The sequence below is a fragment of the Procambarus clarkii genome, chromosome 19, assembly GCF_040958095.1.
Source record: "Procambarus clarkii isolate CNS0578487 chromosome 19, FALCON_Pclarkii_2.0, whole genome shotgun sequence".
NCBI classification, from domain to species: domain Eukaryota; kingdom Metazoa; phylum Arthropoda; class Malacostraca; order Decapoda; family Cambaridae; genus Procambarus; species Procambarus clarkii.
Genome location: NC_091168.1, coordinates 28,184,143 through 28,206,201, shown reverse-complemented (window position 1 = coordinate 28,206,201; position 22,059 = coordinate 28,184,143). Strand labels below are relative to the sequence as shown.

General features: G+C 43.6%; 1 protein-coding gene across 1 annotated transcript; it reads right to left on the bottom strand.

Annotated features, from left to right (window-relative positions):
* Positions 1-6,757: 6,757 nt before the first annotated feature.
* Positions 6,758-11,513, bottom strand: LOC138366368 (golgin subfamily A member 6-like protein 7). Its single transcript, XM_069327404.1, has 2 exons — positions 11,358-11,513; positions 6,758-7,045 (listed from the first exon to the last, which is right to left on the bottom strand). The coding sequence occupies exons 1-2, from the start codon at positions 11,511-11,513 to the stop codon at positions 6,758-6,760; spliced, it is 444 nt and encodes a 147-aa protein (XP_069183505.1).
* Positions 11,514-22,059: the final 10,546 nt, after the last annotated feature.

Genomic DNA, 22,059 nt, shown 5'->3' with positions numbered 1-22,059 from the left:
CAACACCTATACCCCCTATTAGACTATTTTACAGGAACTTCTTTTCAAAAGCTCATAAAACGGAGGAAATGGTCCTAAAAGATATTGTTAATAGAAACGTTATCCCTACAGACAAAAATCAGAGGATACAACTGACGATTTACTATAAAACCAGAAAAACGGCCAGCCTACTCATGAGAAACTCTCCAGACACAAAACAGAACGCTTTAAAAGAGACTAACGTCGTCTATGCCTTCAAATGCCCTCTTGGGGACTGTAAGCTCCAAAAAACCCAGTATATAGGCAAAACAACAACATCTCTTTCTAGGCGTTTAACGATGCATAAGCAACAGGGCTCCATTAAGGAACATATAATCTCTTCCCACAACCAAACCATCGCCAGAGAAATCCTAGTAAATAACACAGAAATCATCGATAGATACAGTGATAGCAGGCGGCTTGACGTTTGCGAGGCACTACACATCAGGAAGTCAACACCAGCAATCAACAGCCAATTAATGCATAACTATATTCTACCCACCTCAAGACTCCGCTCCAATATAGAAGCATCAAGAAATATGGACCAATAGGCTTTCTACAATCACTTCTATTCAATACCCATTGTTTCGTGTTCTGTCTTGTGTTGATGAAATTAATACCCTATTAATGCCACCTCTTGTTCTGTCTTGTGTTGATGAAATTAATACCCTATTAATGCCACCTCACCCCATCCACCTCACTCAAATGTAGATATAAACGAAATCGGAGATGCGTAAGTTCTATTCAGTTGTGTATTTGTAAACTAAAGTCTTTGAAAATGTAATAAGTTTTACGAAACGCGCTCGTGTCGCGTCAGATTAGAAATAAAAATGAATTTTGGAGAATTGATTTTTGATTTACCTCCAACAGTGAAAAGAAATGTACGAAAGATTGAGGAAATTCGTGTTAGAATTATTAATCTTACTTTTTCGGTCATATTTAATATATATATATATATATATATATATATATATATATATATATATATATATATATATATATATATATATATATGTCGTACCTAGTAGCCAGAACTCACTTCTCAGCCTATTATTCAAGGCCCGATTTGCCTAATAAGCCAAGTTTTCCTGAATTAATATATTTACTATAATTTTTTTCTTATGAAATGATAAAGCAACCCTTTTCTCTATGTATGAGGTCAATTTTTTTTTATTGGAGTTAAAATTAACGTAGATATATGACCGAACCTAACCAACCCTACCTAACCTAACCTAACCTATATTTATAGGTAAGGTTAGGTTAGGTAGCCAAAAAAAGCTAGGTTAGGTTAGGTTAGGTAGGTTAGGTAGACGAAAAAACATTAATTCATGAAAACTTGGCTTATTAGGCAAATCGGGCCTTGAATAGTAGGCTGAGAAGTGCGTTCTGGCTATTAGGTACGACATATATATATATATATATATTTATATATATGTCGTACCTAGTAGCCAGAACGCACTTCTCAGCCTACTATGCAACGCCCGATTTGCCTAATAAGCCAAGTTTTCCTGAATTAATATATTTTCTCTAAATATTTTCTTATGAAATGATAAAGCTACCCATTTCATTATGTATGAGGTCAATTTTTTTTTATTGGAGTTGAAATTAACGTAGATATATGACCGAACCTAACCAACCCTACCTAACCTAACCTAACCTATCTTTATAGGGTAGGTTCGGTTAGGTAGCCGAAAAAGTTAGGTTAGGTTAGGTTAGGTAGGTTAGGTTGTCGAAAAACAATTAATTCATGAAAACTTGGCTTATTAGGCAAATCGGGCATTGCATAGTAGGCTGAGAAGTGCGTTCTGGCTACTAGGTACGACATATATATATATATATATATATATATATATATATATATATATATATATATATATATATATATATATTACCTAACTTCACTGTGCCTCGTGCCTTACATCAGCTGGCAGGTGTACATAGTCCCAGGGGTAAAAGTGCTACCAGTTTTTTGAAGGAACTGGGTTCTAAGCTCATTGAAACAACAAGAGACCCCTAGAACTTCCACCTTCCTTTTCCAGCGCCTCAGCGTGGCGATACAGAGGAGAAATGCACACTGCATCCAGGGTTCCTGCCCGCCATCTGAGGAGCTGGAGGAACTCGACAACTTATGATAACCATCTTTGTAACCTATATGTAACTCCTTTTTTGTAACAAAGTTCAAATAAAACAAATATATATGTGTATGTGTACATACAAAAGAATGGGGTTGGTAGGAGAAGATAATATTAGTGTTCAGTGAGAAACCACAAGGTCTTCTCTGAATACTTATTATTTTCTTCTCCGAGGCTATGGGTCCCCACATTGGCACCAGAGGTGGTACCCTCACAATAACACTATATATATATATATATATATATATATATATATATATATATATATATATATATATATATATATGTCGTACCTAGTAGCCAGAACGCACTTCTCAGCCTACTATAAAAATCCCGATTTGCCTAATAAGCCAAGTTTTCCTGAATAAATATATTTTTTCTAATTTTTTTCTTATGGAATGATAAAGCTACCTATTTCATTATGTATGAGGTCAATTCTTTTTTATTGGAGTTAAAATTAACGTAGATATATGACCGAACCTAACCAACCCTACCTAACCTAATCTAACCTATCTCTATAGGTTAGGTTAGGTTAGGTAGCCGAAAAAGTTAGGTTAGGTTAGGTAGTCGAAAAACAATTAATTCATGAAAACTTGGCTTACTAGGCAAATTTGGCCTTGCATAGTAGGCTGAGAAGTGAGTTCTGGCTACTAGGTACGATATATATATATATATATATATATATATATATATATATATATATATATATATATATATATTATTAAATATGACCGAAAAAGTAAGATTAATAATTCTAACACGAATTTTCTCAATCTTTCGTACATTACGCTTCACTGTTGGAGGTAAATCAAAAATCACTTCTCCAAAATGCATTTTTATTTCTAGTCTGACGCGACACGGGCGCGTTTCGTAAAACTTATTACATTTTCAAAGACTTCACAAATACACAACTGATTAGAACGTATCTCTGATTTTATATCTACATTTGAGTGAGGTGGGAAGGGTGATGTGGCATTAACACAAGACAGAACAGGAGGGGATATTAATAGGGTATTAAAAGTATCAACACAAGACAGAACAGAAACAATGGGTATTGAATAGAAGTGTTTGTAGAAAGCCTATTGGTCCATATTTCTTGATGCTTCTATATTGGAGCGGAGTCTTGAGGTGGGTAGAATATAGTTGTGCAATAATTGGCTGTTGATTGCTGGTGTTGACTTCTTGATGTGTAGTGCCTCGCAAACGTCAAGCCGCCTGATATATATATATATATATATATATATATATATATATATATATATATATATATATATATATATATATATATATATATATATATATATATATATATATCATCTTGTGGGGATAATAATTAAGGAGGAATAATTTACAAAACCACAGAAAAATATCTCATTAACATCCACCAGTCAGATTTTTACCTACTCTTGTCCACCCAAAAAAATAAATAAATAACACATTGATATGAACATCATTATAACACAGGGCGGCTTCCGCGCCAGGTACAATATTTGAAATAAAATTAATGCTTCACAAAAAATTATATTGGCATAATATATCTGTTTTAGGATGCCTGAATGTGAGGCTATATTATACCCGATTACTATTGTCCCATTAACTCATGGATCATGTTTTGTGTCGTGTTGTTCAGCCTCTTGATGAGTAATGATGAGTAATTGTTGAATGTTGGAGTGGTGTAACCGTTTGTTGGTTATATAGCCTCGCTGAGCTCGCGAGGGCACGGTTGGGTATAGCTTCACCTGGCTTGGTTATGCCCACCAGGCTTGGTCATCCACACCTGGTTTAGTTAGACCCACCAGGCTTGGTTAGACCCACCAGGCTTGGTTATCCCCCACCTGGCTTGGTTATCCCCCATCAGGCTTGGTTATCCCCCACCAGGTTTGGTTATCCCCCACCAGGCTTGGTTATCCCCCCACCAGGCTTGGCTATCCCCCACCAGGCTTGGTTATCTCCCCACCAGGCTTGGTTATCCCCCACCTGGCTTGGTTATCCCCCACCAGGCTTAGTTATCCCCCACCAGGCTTGGTTATCCCCCACCAGGCTTGGTTATCCCCCACCAGGCTTGGTTATCCCCCACCAGGCTTGACTATATAGCGACGCCCCCACACTTCTTCGGACATCGTGGTCGTGTCGTACAAAGATAGCGGAGGACGGGAGAGGGGGTAGGGGGGTAGGGGGGAGGCGGTTATCGTCACGATAGCCCAAGATAGCCCAGGGCAGGGACGGAACGAGCCTCCCAGCTCTTTATGTCGACAGCCAATCACGATTCATTCACTATAATGTGTTCATCTTGTTCGTTTACATATACACATTAGGCTTATATAACGAGGTTATATAACTAGATAACGAACTCCCTCCCCCCCCCCACAAGGTCGAATTACTGACCCTCACCAGGATGCAAATCCACGATTGTTGCCTATGACCCTCGGGTACATGTTTACTGCTCGGTGAACAGACGCATTAGGTGAATGGAAACGTGTCCCAGCGCAATCTGTTTCGACTGGAAATTGGGAATGATATTGTGTGGTGGTGACTGCGTGGCCTGGCTGGCTTTTTTGTACAGGACAGGTTCGATTCCCGATGCATCAAGCGGTTGGGATAATTCATCATTGTCCTATCTTAGATCTTTGTACTCATATCCCAGCTCCTTGTCCTCATATCCCAGCTCCTTGTCCTCATATCCCAGCTCCTTGTCATCATATCCCAGATCCTTGTCCTCATATCCCAGATCCTTGTCCTCATATCCCAGATCCTTGTCCTCATATCCCAGATCCTCGTCCCCACATCTCAGATCCTCGTCCTCATATCCCAGATCCTTGTCCTCATATCCCAGATCCTTGTCCTCATATCCCAGCTCCTTGTCATCATATCCCAGATCCTTGTCATCATATCCCAGATCCTTGTCCTCATATCCCAGATCCTTGTCCTCATATCCCAGATCCTCGTCCCCACATCTCAGATCCTCGTCCTCATATCCCAGATCCTTGTCCTCATATCCCAGATCCTTGTCCTCATATCCCAGATCCTTGTCCTCATATCCCAGATCCTTTTCCTCATATCCCAGATCCTTGTCCTCATATCCCAGATTCTTGTCCTCATATCCCAGATCATTAACCTCATATTCCAGATCCTTGTCCTCATATCCCAGATCCTTGTCTTCATATCCCAGATCCTTGTCCTCATATCCCAGATCCTCGTCCTCACATCTCAGATCCTCGTCCTCATATCCCAGATCCTTGTCCTCATATCCCAGATCCTTGTCCTGCATATCCCAAATACTTGTCCTGCATATCCCAGACCCTTGTCCTCATATCCCAGATCCTTGTCCTCATATCCCAGATCCTTGTCCTCATATCCCAGATCCTTGTCCTGTCGGAAAATCCGACACCATTTAATAATCATACAGATAATAGCTGTATTGTATAAACAAGTTAACCATAGAAAACGTAACTTGTAGTGGAATTACCGTCTAAAGAAAACGGGATATCATCACCACACACTATTATAATTCACCACCTATTATGGTGGGAATTATTCTTAAATACATTAGTCTTTGGACTTTACCATCATAAAAACATCTTATATAAATTAACTTAATTATCAATATTAAAGTAGAGTAAATGTGACCCTTCTATCACTTTCTGAAATGTGGACAATGTAAGCCAGGCGTCAGAGTGAGGAAGGAGGGCAGCCATTGTTTATACGAGACCAGAGGCACACACGGGAGCAAATTCGGCTCCTGTTAAATTTACTTGGACGTAGTGTTATGGAAACTAAAAGTGTACCATTATCAACACGCTGTCTACAAATTCAAGTTAAGTGTCTATCCAAAACCCGTTTATCATTCATTTATGGCCATTAATGTAAGGATATAGGGTGGACAGGTTAGATCACGAAATCGCCTCAAACTAAAGGTAATTAAGCCAGGTCTTTATTGTTCCATGTACTGTATAGTGTTTTCTCTGATATACTTGTCATATATAGGATTCTGGCTTCACAGCTAGCGCACTTTTGACAGGTCAAGACGAGGAAGCAAGATTTGTGCACCAGTTACTGGGTCATGGAAGCTACCTCAAAGAGGATAATTTGGTGTCTACACCCTAGTTATACCTGGTGGACTAACCTGCTGTACTATAAGATAAGGAACCACTTCAATGTATGTAGTTAATACTGTAGTTTGATTGGCTGCATATATATAAATATAACCCCCTAATGTGTAGAGGATCGATTTGTGAGATTAAGAGATTATTGCAGAAATACAGTCCACTTATCATTATACAAATTGCTATCGAAGTATACAAATTAACGTAAATATAAATTCATATAAATTAAATAAATATAAATCTCACAGGTCAGTTCCCACATGTCCTGCATATCCCAAATACTTGTCCTGCATATCCCAGACCCTTGTCCTCATATCCCAGATCCTTGTCCTCATATCCCAGATCATTGTCCTCATATCCCAGATCATTGTCCTCATATCCCAGCTCCTTGTTCTCATATCCCAGCTCCTTGTCCTCATATCCCAGATCCTTGTCCTCATATCCCAGATCCTTGTCCTCATATCCCAGATCCTTTTCCTCATATCCCAGATCCTTTTCCTCATATCACAGATCCTTGTCCTCATATCCCAGATTCTTGTCCTCATATCCCAGATCATTAACCTCATATTCCAGATCCTTGTCCTCATATCCCAGATCCTTGTCTTCATATCCCAGATCCTTGTCCTCATATCCCAGATCCTTGTCCTCATATCCCAGATCCTCGTCCTCACATCTCAGATCCTCGTCCTCATATCCCAGATCCTTGTCTTCATATCCCAGACCCTTGTCCTCATATCCTAGATCCTTGTCCTCATATCCCAGATCCTTGTCCTCATATCCCAGATCCTTGTCCTGCATATCCCAAATACTTGTCCTGCATATCCCAGATCCTTGTCCTCATATCCCAGATCCTTGTCCTCATATCCCAGATCCTTGTCCTCATATCCCAGATCCTTGTCCTCATATCCCAGATCCTTTTCCTCATATCCCAGATCCTCGTCCTCATATCCCAGATCCTTGTCCTCATATCCCAGATCCTTGTCCTGCATATCCCAAATACTTGTCCTGCATATCCCAGACCCTTGTCCTCATATCCCAGATCCTTGTCCTCATATCCCAGATCCTTGTCCTCATATCCCAGCTCCTTTTCCTCATATCCCAGATCATTGTCCTCATATCCCAGATCATTGTCCTCATATCCCAGCTCCTTGTTCTCATATCCCAGCTCCTTGTCCTCATATCCCAGATCCTTGTCCTCATATCCCAGATCCTTGTCCTCATATCCCAGATCCTTTTCCTCATATCCCAGATCCTTTTCCTCATATCCCAGATCCTTTTCCTCATATCCCAGATCCTTTTCCTCATATCCCAGATCCTTGTCCTCATATCCCAGATTCTTGTCCTCATATCCCAGATTCTTGTCCTCATATCCCAGATCATTAACCTCATATTCCAGATCCTTGTCCTCATATCCCAGATCCTTGTCTTCATATCCCAGATCCTTGTCCTCATATCCCAGATCCTTGTCTTCATATCCCAGACCCTTGTCCTCATATCCTAGATCCTTGTCCTCATATCCCAGATCCTTGTCCTCATATCCCAGATCCTTGTCCTGCATATCCCAAATACTTGTCCTGCATATCCCAGATCCTTGTCCTCATATCCCAGATCCTTGTCCTCATATCCCAGATCCTTGTCCTCATATCCCAGATCCTTGTCCTCATATCCCAGATCCTTTTCCTCATATCCCAGATCATTGTCCTCATATCCCAGCTCCTTGTTCTCATATCCCAGCTCCTTGTCCTCATATCCCAGCTCCTTGTCCTCATATCCCAGATCCTTGTCCTCATATCCCAGATCCTTGTCCTCATATCCCAGATCGGGGAAGTCGTGTTTCATGGGTTGAAGACTATTGAGAATCTTGAATGCTTTTCAGTATTCACGGATCACTGGCTACGAATCTGGCCTTACATTAGAGGGTGGAGGTGGCTTCCACAACTTCTCCTTCCACAACTTGCATTCTTTCTTCTCATTTGCGTTTCCTGGTACCACCTGCGTCCTCCTATCCTACATATTCTGGATTTAAAGAGACTGTCATCCACTTTGAATTTTTCTCTGCAGTACCATGTATGTTGTGATCATATCCACTCTGCATTTTCTCTTCTGTTTTTTGTTTTATCTTTAATCTGTTCTAGTGGCTTAAACCTGTTAGTTCTGGCAATAATCTTTAACCTCTTCCTCCCTCCCATTCTCTTCCATTCTGTGTATTATCACTGACATTCTTTCCTAATGTTTCTTCTTCATTATTTTGTGTTATCCTATCCCTGTTACTCCTTTTTTTTAATTCTTTCAATATTATTTCTCTAGCTCCCTCTGCTCTCCTCTTCCACCCCTGGACCCCCCTTTTCCACCCCTGGACCCCCCCCCCCCTCTTCCACCTCCACTACGGCTTCCCTTCCCTTCTCTACCCCTTCCTCCCCCTCACCCCCCCCCCCCCTCCACTCCCACTAACCTCAGGCGAGGTGAGCAAACAGGTAATCACTGACACCAACCACGTCAGCCCCTTTTCAGGCTTCCTATTCGCCTGTATCACTATTCCCACTTTGGTCTAGTACGACATTTCCTCCCTGACGTCACTTCGGGCTCACCATAGCCGGTCGGCCGAGCGGACAGCGCGCGGGGCTTGTGATCCTGTGGTCCTGGGTTCGATTCCAGGCACCGGCGAGAAACAATGCGCAGAGTTTCTTTCACCCTATGCTCCTGTTACCTAGCAGTAAAATAGGTACCTGGGTGTTAGTCAGCTGTCACGGGCTGCTTCCTGGGGGTGGAGGCCTGGTCGAGGACCGGGCCGCGGGGACACTAATAAAAAAGCCCCGAAATCATCTCAAGATAACCTCAAGATAGCCCGTGCTACTTGAAACTTTACGTTCCAGGTAGCGAATCTTGAACAACAACTCCCTGATCAGTCCAGCAACCAGGTTGATCAGTCCAGCAACCAGGAGGCCTGGTCGAGGACCGGGCCGCGGGGACACTAAGCCCCGGAAGCACCTCAAGGTAGCCTCCGTCACGTATTCTCTCACCGGTTCCACTGCTTCACTTAGACACACGGTCTCTGCTACGTTTAAGGTTTTTGAATGGACAATTTACTTTAATCATAAAATGTCTTATGATTAAAGACATCTTAATCCCCCGCCTTAATCCATCCCCCCCCCCCTGAGCTTGGCCATTTATTTCTAACCCAACCTCAATCTTTTTCTCGAACCCAACCACTTGGGCTGGACGGTAGAGCGACGGTCTCGCTTCATGCAGGTCGGCGTTCAATCCCCGACCGTCCACAAGTGGTTGGGCACCACTCCTTTTCTTCCCCCCCCCCCCCCCATCCCATCCCAAATCAGTATCCTGACCCCTTCCAAGCGCTATATAGTCATAATGGCTTGGCGCTTTATCTTGATAGTTCCCTCCCTTCTCTCTCTCTCTCTCTCTCTTAGATTTAGTTTTCCTTATGTCTTTTTTTTTAATTTTTAAGAGCAATTTTTCTCCTGCATAGATGGTGTTAGCTCCCTCTCACCCATAGCCAAGATTACATTCTTTCCTCAGTGAACAGTTGTTTACTAATCTTGGTAATCTTGGGCATAGCATTTTATCAAATCACCTCATTCTTTGGGGCACACGTGAGGAACACAAATGCGAACAAGCCTGAATAAAGTCCTAGTACTATATAGACTATATAGCATATAGTCCTGGGGACCATTCAGGCTTGTTCGCATTTGTGTTCCTCACGTGTGCCCCAAAGAATGAGGTGATTTGATAAAATGCTATGCCCAAGATTACCATCTGAGTGCCGTCGGGGAAGTGGTTCAAATAGCTTCGGCTATCACTTCCTTATGTCCGGTCGTGATGGTCAAGCGGATTAAGGCGTCCCGTAGATACCAGTTGCATTGCTCCTGGGAGTATGGGTTCGAGTCACTTCTGGGGTGTGAGTTTTCAGTCGCATATAGTCCTGGGGACCATTCAGGCTTGTTCGCATATATATATATATATATATATATATATATATATATATATATATATATATATATATATATATATGTCACATTCTTAATCACGTGTTTATTTTCGTGATATACACACACACACACACACATATATATATATATATATATATATATATATATATATATATATATATATATATATATATATATATATATATATATATATATAAAAGTTTGTGAGGGTACCACCTCTGGTGCCAATGTGGGGACCCATAGCCTCGGAGAAGAAAATAAAAAGTATTCAGAGGAGACCTTGTGGTTTCTCACTGAACTCTAATATTATCTTCTCCTACCACCCCCATTCTTTTGTATGTACATATATATATTTACTTTATTTGAACTTCGTTACAAAAAAGGAGTTACATATGGGTTACAAAGATGGTTATCATAGGTTGTCGAGTTCCTCCAGCTCCTCAGATGGCGGGCAGGAACCCTGGATGCAGTGCGCATTTCCCCTCTGTATCGCCACACTGAGGCGCTGGAAAAGAAAGCTTGCAGCTCTCGGGTCCCTTGTTGTTTCAATGAGCCTAGAACCCAGTTCCTTCAAAAAACTGGTAGCACTTTTACCCCAGGCGCCGAGTGTCTCAGAAGCAATGGGGACAAAATTGTAGTGGTGATCCAGTTCTCTATACTTACGGGATTTGGCTGCTTCCCTGTGGGTGGCAGCGCCACCTGGTTGTGCAACACTGAGGTTAAAGTAGGTGTTAGCCAGGGTTGATACGCACGTGTAGTCCCATACCAACTGCTTGCCGTTCTTCCAGGGGTTCACTGTGATACCATCCGGGCGACCAATAAGAGCATCAGAGTTACGACGCGTTAGGTAACGGGGTTCTCTTTCAGCTGGGCATCCAGCTGTGGTGAGGCTCCTCTTGATGTCGTTAACTTCACTGTGCCTCGAGTGCCATCCCCCTGTGCTTTGGCAGAGTAGGCCATGGTGGCCGTACCTGTCAGCCACCACCTCGCCGCAAATACACCTATATCTGGTGTGGATTGGATATATATATATATATATATATATATATATATATATATATATATATTAATCATTACCGCAAGGATTAGTTTAGAATAATATATCAAAATAATGGCCAAGTTTCTACACCCGGCACCTGTTCTGCTCCTTGTTGTTCCCCAGTTATAATCTTCAGCAGTTTTCCATAACAGTTATTGTCGGTTGCCAAGAAGTGGACGTCGTCCGGTTTAGCTACAGCGGCCGGCTCTAATCCCGACATCCGGATGACCTTGATCACACCAATAACCGACATCCGTCCATTAACCCCCCCCCCTCCCCCTCCCCCTTCTCACCTGGTCACTTGAGACACCCCCCCTCCCCCTCCCCCTTCTCACCTGGTCACTTGAGACACCCACCCCCCCCCCCCTACCAATCTCGACCTGCTAAGGGTTTTCCTCAAGCAGTTACTCAAGCAGTTACTCAAGTAGTTACTCAAATAGCTACTCTAGCAGTTACTCAAGAAGTTACGAAACCTATGCATCTTTTTCTCAATCTTTGGCGGGATTGTTTACAAATATTAAAGTGTTTATGAGCTCCGAGGCACCAGGACGCTGTTTACAACAATAATAACCTTTGACTGTTAAGGTTTCGATGCTTGTAAACTGTTGGATAAATGTAAACAAAGCCGCGGGTGAAAAGATGTACAGGTTCCTAAGTAGATGAGTCAATGCTTATTGTATCCTGGCGCCCGGAGCCTAGCAGTGGGCTGGGCTCCTGGGCATGGCTAGGAGACGTTTCAAGCTCATACTGAAATATTACATATAAATTTATAGTTAGAAAGACAGAGACACTAAACATACATAAAAAAAGATAGAGATAGGAAAAGAGACAGGCATATATACACAGCCACAGAGAGAGAGAGAGAGAGAGAGAGAGAGAGAGAGAGAGAGAGAGAGAGAGAGAGAGAGAGAGAGAGAGAGAGAGAGACAGAGAGAGAGAGAGAGAGAGAGAGAGAGAGAGAGAGAGAGAGAGACAGAGAGAGAGAGAGAGACAGAGAGAGAGAGAGAGAGACAGAGAGAGAGAGAGAGAGACAGAGAGAGAGAGAGAGAGAGAGACAGAGAGAGAGACAGAGAGAGAGAGAGAGAGACAGAGAGAGAGAGAGAGAGAGAGACAGAGAGAGAGAGAGACAGAGAGAGAGAGAGAGAGACAGAGAGAGAGAGAGAGAGACAGAGAGAGAGAGAGAGAGACAGACAGAGAGAGAGAGAGAGACAGAGAGAGAGAGAGAGAGACAGAGAGAGAGAGAGAGAGAGAGAGAGAGAGAGAGAGAGAGAGAGAGAGAGAGAGAGAGACAGAGACAGAGACAGAGAGAGAGAGAGAGAGAGAGACAGAGAGAGAGAGAGAGACAGAGAGAGAGAGAGAGAGACAGAGACAAACAACCAGACTGGTGAAATAATCTCTGGGGTCAAAGGTCGCCATAAACCAGAATTACTCTCTATGTCAGCCATAAAAGTCAACCATTCAATGCCACTGTAAAAAAAAATTATACACTATTAACAAAATTTACTTCAAAATAATATATAATATTTGCTATTGGAGCCGACAACACGTGTATATATCTTTCCTTGCATCAAAAATCATATATTATATATTACTTTGTTGGTAAAAAAAAATAAAAAAAATATATAAAAAGATACCACGGAAAGGCTTTTTTTCCTTGTACTTTTATCTCCAGAAAATCTCGAATAAACATGTTTTTCTATAAAAAAAAAAGTGCTGTGTGGTTTGCCTCGCAACTGCCGACACAAAAGGCTAAACAGATTTTGTTTCTTTTTCTACTTTTTTTGCACATTACATAAAACCTCAGAATTTTACAATATATATTTATCTGTTTCTGTTTTATTTTCTCTGTTTTTTTCCCCTCTATCTAATAGATCTTGTTCTCTCTCCCTGTATCATTTCCTTTCTTCCTCGGAAGAGGGATAACGGAGAGACAGCATTAATTCTCGATAATAATGTTTCGGGTTTATGAGGAGTGGGGATAGGATGAATGTGGGGGGGGGGGGGGGAGTGGGGATGGGATGAATGTGGGGGGGGGGGGAGAGTGAGGATGGGGAACGTTAGTGGGGGGAGGGGGGAAGGAAATAGGGCAGATGGGGCATGTGGTGTAGTGTTGAGAATATAAGTTGGAATATGTGTGGAGGTTCACCTGTGTGGAGGTTCACCTGTGTGTGTGGAGGTTCACCTGTGTGGAGGTTCACCTGTGTGTGTGGAGGTTCACCTGTGTGGACGTTCACCTGTGTGGAGGTTCACCTGTGTGGAGGTTCACCTGTGTGGAGGTTCACCTGTGTGAAGGTTCACCTGTGTGTGTGGAGGTTCACCTGTGTAAAGGTTCACCTGTGTGTGTGGAGGTTCACCTGTGTGAAGGTTCACCTGTGTGAAGGTTCACCTGTGTGTGTGGAGGTTCACCTGTGTGAAGGTTCACCTGTGTGTGTGAAGGTTCACCTGTGTGTGTGGAGGTTCACCTGTGTGTGTGAAGGTTCACCTGTGTGTGTGGAGGTTCACCTGTGTGTGTGGAGGTTCACCTGTGTGTGTGAAGGTTCACCTGTGTGTGTGGAGGTTCACCTGTGTGAAGGTTCACCTGTGTGTGTGAAGGTTCACCTGTGTGTGTGAAGGTTCACCTGTGTGTGTGAAGGTTCACCTGTGTGTGTGGAGGTTCACCTGTGTGTGTGAAGGTTCACCTGTGTGTGTGGAGGTTCACCTGTGTGTGTGAAGGTTCACCTGTGTGTGTGGAGGTTCACCTGTGTGTGTGAAGGTTCACCTGTGTGTGTGGAGGTTCACCTGTGTGTGTGGAGGTTCACCTGTGTGTGTGGAGGTTCACCTGTGTGTGTGGAGGTTCACCTGTGTGTGTGTGAAGGTTCACCTGTGTGTGTGGAGGTTCACCTGTGTGTGTGAAGGTTCACCTGTGTGTGTGGAGGTTCACCTGTGTGTGTGAAGGTTCACCTGTGTGTGTGGAGGTTCACCTGTGTGTGTGAAGGTTCACCTGTGTGTGTGGAGGTTCACCTGTGTGTGTGGAGGTTCACCTGTGTGTGTGAAGGTTCACCTGTGTGTGTGAAGGTTCACCTGTGTGTGTGGAGGTTCACCTGTGTGTGTGAAGGTTCACCTGTGTGTGTGGAGGTTCACCTGTGTGTGTGGAGGTTCACCTGTGTGTGTGAAGGTTCACCTGTGTGTGTGGAGGTTCACCTGTGTGTGTGAAGGTTCACCTGTGTGTGTGGAGGTTCACCTGTGTGTGTGAAGGTTCACCTGTGTGTGTGTGAAGGTTCACCTGTGTGTGTGAAGGTTCACCTGTGTGTGTGGAGGTTCACCTGTGTGTGTGAAGGTTCACCTGTGTGTGTGAAGGTTCACCTGTGTGTGTGAAGGTTCACCTGTGTGTGTGAAGGTTCACCTGTGTGTGTGGAGGTTCACCTGTGTGTGTGGAGGTTCACCTGTGTGTGTGGAGGTTCACCTGTGTGTGTGGAGGTTCACCTGTGTGTGTGAAGGTTCACCTGTGTGTGTGGAGGTTCACCTGTGTGTGTGGAGGTTCACCTGTGTGTGTGGAGGTTCACCTGTGTGAAGGTTCACCTGTGTGTGTGGAGGTTCACCTGTGTGTGTGTGGAGGTTCACCTGTGTGTGTGGAGGTTCACCTGTGTGTGTGGAGGTTCACCTGTGTGAAGGTTCACCTGTGTGTGTGGAGGTTCACCTGTGTGTGTGGAGGTTCACCTGTGTGAAGGTTCACCTGTGTGAAGGTTCACCTGTGTGTGTGGAGGTTCACCTGTGTGTGTGAAGGTTCACCTGTGTGTGTGGAGGTTCACCTGTGTGTGTGGAGGTTCACCTGTGTGTGTGGAGGTTCACCTGTGTGTGTGAAGGTTCACCTGTGTGTGTGGAGGTTCACCTGTGTGTGTGGAGGTTCACCTGTGTGAAGGTTCACCTGTGTGTGTGGAGGTTCACCTGTGTGTGTGGAGGTTCACCTGTGTGAAGGTTCACCTGTGTGTGTGGAGGTTCACCTATGTGTGAAGGTTCACCTGTGTGTGTGGAGGTTCACCTGTGTGAAGGTTCACCTGTGTGTGTGGAGGTTCACTTGTGTGAAGGTTCACCTGTGTGTGTGGAGGTTCACCTGTGTGTGTGGAGGTTCACCTGTGTGTGTGAAGGTTCACCTGTGTGTGTGGAGGTTCACCTGTGTGTGTGAAGGTTCACCTGTGTGTGTGAAGGTTCACCTGTGTGTGTGGAGGTTCACCTGTGTGTGTGGAGGTTCACCTGTGTGTGTGGAGGTTCACCTGTGTGTGTGAAGGTTCACCTGTGTGTGTGAAGGTTCACCTGTGTGTGTGGAGGTTCACCTGTGTGTGTGGAGGTTCACCTGTGTGTGTGGAGGTTCACCTGTGTGTGTGAAGGTTCACCTGTGTGTGTGAAGGTTCACCTGTGTGTGTGAAGGTTCACCTGTGTGTGTGAAGGTTCACCTGTGTGTGTGAAGGTTCACCTGTGTGTGTGAAGGTTCACCTGTGTGTGTGAAGGTTCACCTGTGTGTGTGGAGGTTCACCTGTTTACAGATGAATCTGCATGGATGCTGAGCCGTGTCTACGGAAGCGAGATTTATCTCCTGGACCCCTCCTCATAACTATAAGATACCTGGTGCAATTATTCCTCTCTAGTTTCCAATTATTGTTTCGACTCCTAGAGTTATGGACGGAGGTGGCTTCCAGCACCACTGTTTCCAGTGTAATGTCACTTGTTTAACTTAAGTGATATTATTTAAGTATCATTTTCTTACTGCTTCCCCCTTATATGGCGTCCTGTACATACCAGTTGCGTTGCTCCTGGCAGTATGGGTTCGAGTCACTTCTGGTTCTTCTTCCACTCCGGGGAAGTGGTTCAAATAGCTTCGGCTATCACTTTCTTTTGTCCGGTCGTGATGGTCAAGCGCATTAAGGAGTCCTGTATATACTTGTTGCGTTGCTCCTGGCAGTATGGGTTCGAGTCACTTCTGGGGTGTGAGTTTTCAGTTGCATATAGTCCTGGGGACCATTCAGGCTTGTTCGCATTTGTGTTCCTCACGTGTGCCCCAAAGAATGAGGTGATTTGATAAAATGCTATGGCCAAGATTACCATCCGAGTCCCGGCGGGGAAGTGGATCAAATAGCTTCGCTATCACTTCCTTTTGTCCAGTCGTGATGGTCAAGCGGATTAAGGCGTCCTGTACATACTAGTTGCGTTGCTCCTGGGAGTATGGGTTCGAGTCACTTCTAGGGTGTGAGTTTTCAGTTGCATATAGTCCTGGGGACCATTCAGGCTTGTTCGCATATATATATATATATATATATATATATATATATATATATATATATATATATATATATATATGTCGTACCTAATAGCCAGAACGCACTTCTAAGCCTACTATTCAAGGCCCGATTTGCCTAATAAGCCAAGTTTTCATGAATTAATGTTTTTTCGTCTACCTAACCTACCTAACCTAACCTAACCTAGCTTTTTTTGGCTACCTAACCTAACCTTACCTATAAATATAGGTTAGGTTAGGTTAGGTAGGGTTGGTTAGGTTCGGTCATATATCTACGTTAATTTTAAACCCAATAAAAAAAAATTGACCTCATACATAGAGAAAAGGGTTGCTTTATCATTTCATAAGAAAAAAATTATAGTAAATATATTAATTCAGGAAAACTTGGCTTATTAGGCAAATCGGGCCTTGAATAGTAGGCTGAGAAGTGAGTTCTGGCTACTAGGTACGACATATATATATATGTCGTACCTAGTAGCCAGAACGCACTTCTCAGCCTACTATGCAAGGCCCGATTTGCCTAATAAGCCAAGTTTTCATGAATTAATTTTCGACTACCTAACCTACCTAGCCTAACCTAACCTAACGTTTTCGGCTACCTAACCTAACCTAACCTATAAAGATAGGTTTGGTTAGGTTAGGTAGGGTTGGTTAGGTTCGGTCATATATCTACATTAATTTTAACTCCAATTAAAAAAAATTGACCTCATACATAATGAAATGGGTAGCTTTATCATTCCATAAGAAAAAAATTAGAGAAAATATATTAATTCAGGAAAACTTGGCTTATTAGGCAAATCGGGCCTTGCATAGTAGGCCGAGAAGTGCATTCTGGCTACTAGGTGCGACATATATATATATATATATATATATATATATATATATATATATATATATATATATATATATATATATATATCAGGTGTCAAAATGTAATATGTGCCAGTATTAATCACATATTTAGCTAAAAATGTAATTATTATATATTTCATGTATCTTATGAGTCACTATATATTTTACCTGTCATTACGTATTGTATGTGTCAGTATGTATCATGTGTTAGTATGTATCATGTGTGAGTATAGGTACCATATACCAGTATGCATCACAACCAGACTGTAGCCCGCTTGCCCATAAGGACGAGTGATTGTTAAAGGCCTCAAATCTTTTCAATTCAATGCTTATTCAAACGAGTAAGTGTGTACCAAGAACATAAGGGTAATACACACTTGTGGGGACAGGAGCTAAACATACTAATGAAGCCACTATTACGCAAAACATTCAAAACATCCTCCCAATCAACTTGGGAGGATGTGTATTGAATGAGAGGAGAGTGTATTGCAGCAGAGCGGACAGCACGCTGGACTTGTGATCCTGTGGTCCTGGGTTCGATCCCAGGCGCCGGCGAGAAACAATGGGCAGAGTTTCTTTCACCCTATGCCCCTGTTACCTAGCAGTAAAATAGGTACCTGGGAGTTAGTCAGCTGTCACGGGCTGCTTCCTGGGGGTGGAGGCCTGGTCGAGGACTGGGCCGCGGGGACACTAAAGCCCCGAAATTATCTCAAGATAACCTCAAGATAGGTCCGGGTGTTGATGACATCATGACCACATTTAAACCTATTATTAAAAAAGTATAAAGATTACAATTATTTTAAACAATTTTGCAGACATCAGTGCATAGTGTTTTACAACTCAGCAAGAAAAAAATAATTGTTTTGAATTTTGTTCCTTATGGCATGCTGTACTTATTCGAATCAAGCTGGCACTCCAACCTGGCCATGTTGGGCACGTACCCCAAAGCAATCACAGTGAAAAGTTAGGTGAGAAGCTAGCCAACCTCGTACAGACATATTTCTTTGTATAGATATAGAGTAAATACAAACCAAGACCCCCCCCCCAACAAATAAAAGTATATTGGTGATTATGCTTGTTGGTAATATTTAAAATGATTTTCTATCTTGGGAATAATTAGGCCTGGTAATGAGTTTCTTGAATCATATTTTCTAATAGAAATTAGAAATTCGAATCCATATTTGTTTTATTTTTGTGTTTTAAAAATTTATTGTTTAGAAATGTAATGAATTTTTATAGTACCCCTAGAAAGAAGAAGTCATTTTCTAACCGTAAGTGTTAAAAATATAGGTATTTTTAGCGTAAAGTGGACTTGAGAAAAGCATATTGCCAAAGGAACAGTGCAGTAGACATAGGATTAGCCTAAAATACAGATTCAATAACAATGCGAATCCTCCTCCATTCCTACTGCATCTGTTTTTCTCTGATAACCTGTTATCCTTTTTGGGAAGAAACATCACATCTTATATGCATGAGTTGTGTTCGTGAGGGGCATAACTTCACTTTACACAGGAGGGTCCAGGTACACACACACGACTTACGAGTCCTGGTAGAAGGTAGAAGGTAGAAAGTAGAAGCTACCTTTCGCTGGTAGTAGCTTCTCCGGAACACGACTCGCCGATCAGTTAGCAACCAGGAGCCCAAATACTGCTGGGTGAAGAGGGGCAAACAGTATAAGGATAAGCGTATGGACAATCCTTCCTAGCTAGGACTCGAACCCAGACCAGCGAATCGCGCAGCGAGTGTGTTGTATAGCTCCTATACTCGCTCTTCTGAGATTCTTCAATAACAAGACAATCTCACGCTGGTCATTGTTAATGTGTGAGGATGAAGACAACAATAAACACACACATCACAAACAACAAAAATGGGGATATTTCGTTTGACGACAGTCCGAAAACATTGATAAATTAACAATGTATTACAGATAAGTATTGTTAACGTTAATCGATATGTTAAGTTGCAGCTTTCTGAAGGTTCAGTTGGAAGAAGTGAATTCCTCCTTGTCCCACCTCTGCTCCTTGTCCCACCTCTGCTCCTTGACCCACCTCTGCTCCTTGTCCCACCTCTGCTCCTTGTCCAACCTCTGCTCCTTGTCCCACCTCTGCTCCTTGTCCCACCTCTGCTCCTTGACCCACCTCTGCTCCTTGTCCCACCTCTGCTCCTTGTCCCACCTCTGCTCCTTGTCCCACCTCTGCTCCTTGTCCCACCTCTGCTCCTTGTCCCACCTCTGCTCCTTGTCCCACCTCTGCTCCTTGTCCCACCTCTGCTCCTTGTCCCACCTCTGCTCCTTGTCCCACCTCTGCTCCTTGTCCCACCTCTGCTCCTTGTCCCACCTCTGCTCCTTGTCCCACCTCTGCTCCTTGTCCCACCTCTTTAAGTTCCACCTTTGCTGCCCCCCCTTCCCATCCTCTCTCTCTCTCTCTCTCTCTGAAGAGGTATACACACACACAAGATAGTAACTATTTGTGATGATTCTACACACATTTCATCTCGTATCACTGAAGACAGATGCGCTCTCAAGAACAAATCTGGTGTGCAGGTGAAATGTAGGAAGGGGGGGGGGAGTGGTGAAGGGGGGTTTGTGAGGAGGAAGGGAACTATCAGGAGAAAGCACCAGGCCAATACGACTCTATAGCACTGGAAAAGGGTCAGGATAAGGCTTTGGGATAGGACGGAGGGTTAGGAATGGTGCCCAACCACTTGTGGATGGTTGGGGATTGAACGCCGACCTGCATGAAGCGAGAGACCGTTGCTCTACCCTCCAGCCCAAGTGGTTGGGCAGTGATGGGGGGTGATGGGAAGTGATGGGGGGTGATGGGGGGTGATGGGGGGTGATGGGAAGTGATGGGGAGATTGCAGAAGGGACTGAGAGGGGGTGTGGCTGTGTAACTGTATGACTGTTATTAATATAGAAGACCATATCCTCTCAACATCTGTGTCGAGAACGAGGTTGTGGTCATATTTGCTTGGGGCACAATGGTGGTAGTCGTAGTAGGAATTGTGGTTGTGTGGGTGGTGGTGGGGTTTTTTTATTCGCCCCCCCCCCCCCACACACTGGCTATTTGAACGTATGAGGAAGAAGTTGAAGTTGTGGTGGTTGTAGTGCTGGGTGGTAGTTGTGGTTGTAGTGGTTGTGGTAGTGGTGGTGGTGGTGGCGATAGTGATGGAGGTGGTGGTAGTGGTGGTGGTAGTTGTGGTGGTGGTGGTAGTGTTGGTGGTGATAGTGGTGGTGGTGGTGGTGTTGGTGGTGGTGGTGGTGTTGGTGGTGGTAGTGATGGAGGTGGTGGTAGTGGTGGTGGTGGTAGTGGTGGTGGTGGTGGTAGTAGTGATGGAAGTGGCGGTGATAGTTGTAGTGGTAATGGTGGTGATAGTAGGATGGAAGGAAGGTAGGATGGAAGGAAGGATGAATTCAAGTAACAGGGGACAAGAAGGGTGGATTCAAATGCCAGGCTGAAGGAATAATTCAATCCCCCCCAAATAGGCTTCAGATTGCAACATGAACGACTGAAGACCATTTTCAGTGTAATTCGTACCGTGGGGTAGTTAGCTGTGTCTCACCCCAAACACCTGGGGGCCAGATTCACTAAGTAGTTACGCAAGCATTTACGAACGTGTACATATCTTTCCTCAATCTTTGACGGCTTTGGTTACATTTATTAAACAGTTTACAAGCATGAAAACTTCCCAATCAACTGTTGTTATTGTTATCAACAGCATCCTGGTGCTTCGGAGCTCATTAACTATTTAATAATTGTAAACAAAGCCGCCAAAGATTGAGACAAGATGTACAAGTTCGTAAGTGCTTTCGTAACTACTTCGTGAATCTGGCCCCTGGGATGGTACCATGAAGAAGTACTATAGGTGGTACCATGATGGTACTATAGAAGAGTACCATGCAGGCTTGGGACCTACAATGATCTTTCTATGGCTAAAGCTAAAAATTTGACTTTTTTTCTGATTATTGTATATTATCTTCGTTTCCTCCCCCCTCCTCCCTTTCCCCACCTCACACAAACCCCCTTCCCTTCCTCACCGTCAAAACTCCCCTTCTCTTCCCCCCCCCCCTCACTGGCGCTCTCTCTCTCTCTCTCTCTAAGCCACTGTAATACTCTCCTCTCTCCTGGCTTGTTTCCCATTATTCTCGTGTAATCATCTGCTTTATTTAGTTTCTTCTATCTCTCTCCCTGCAAACACTTTCTCTCTCTCTCTCTCTCTCTCTCTCTCTCTCTCTCTCTCTCTCTCTCTCTCTCTCTCTCTCTCAGGCTTGCCTTCTTGTACCCAACCACCCACGACCTATCAACCAGCCACCCACTGTCTGCACCTCAACACCCACTTCAGACTTGATTTGCTTGTCTGCCTGCAGCTCTCTCTCTCTCTCTCTCTCTCTCTCTCTCTCTCTCTCTCTCTCTCTCTCTCTCTCTCTCTCTCTCTCTCTCTCATAACCGTGCGTGTTCCGTCTTTCACACACAAAACTCTCATAAAACTATCATCATCTCTTTGGCAGCAGGCAAGGAGGAGAGTGGAGGCCAAGCCCTGCTACATAGCACTATCTTGCAGCGCGGCACTTGCCAAGACTCCAGCAACCATTGCAGCTCCTTCGAACAATAAGAACAGACGAAGCATTCCTGTATACGAAATGAGTCGCGGCCCACAGAGTCGAAAAAGCTGTTTCACA

Excerpts from the sequence above, each read along its gene's own strand:
- LOC138366368 (XM_069327404.1), bottom strand. The coding sequence starts at position 11,513 with ATGTCGGTTATTGGTGTGATCAAGGTCATCCGGATGTCGGGATTAGAG. Across the intron at positions 7,046-11,357 it reads AACAACAAGGAGCAGAACAG|GACAAGGATCTGGGATATGA; the intron begins GTGCCGGGTGTA and ends TGGGATATGCAG.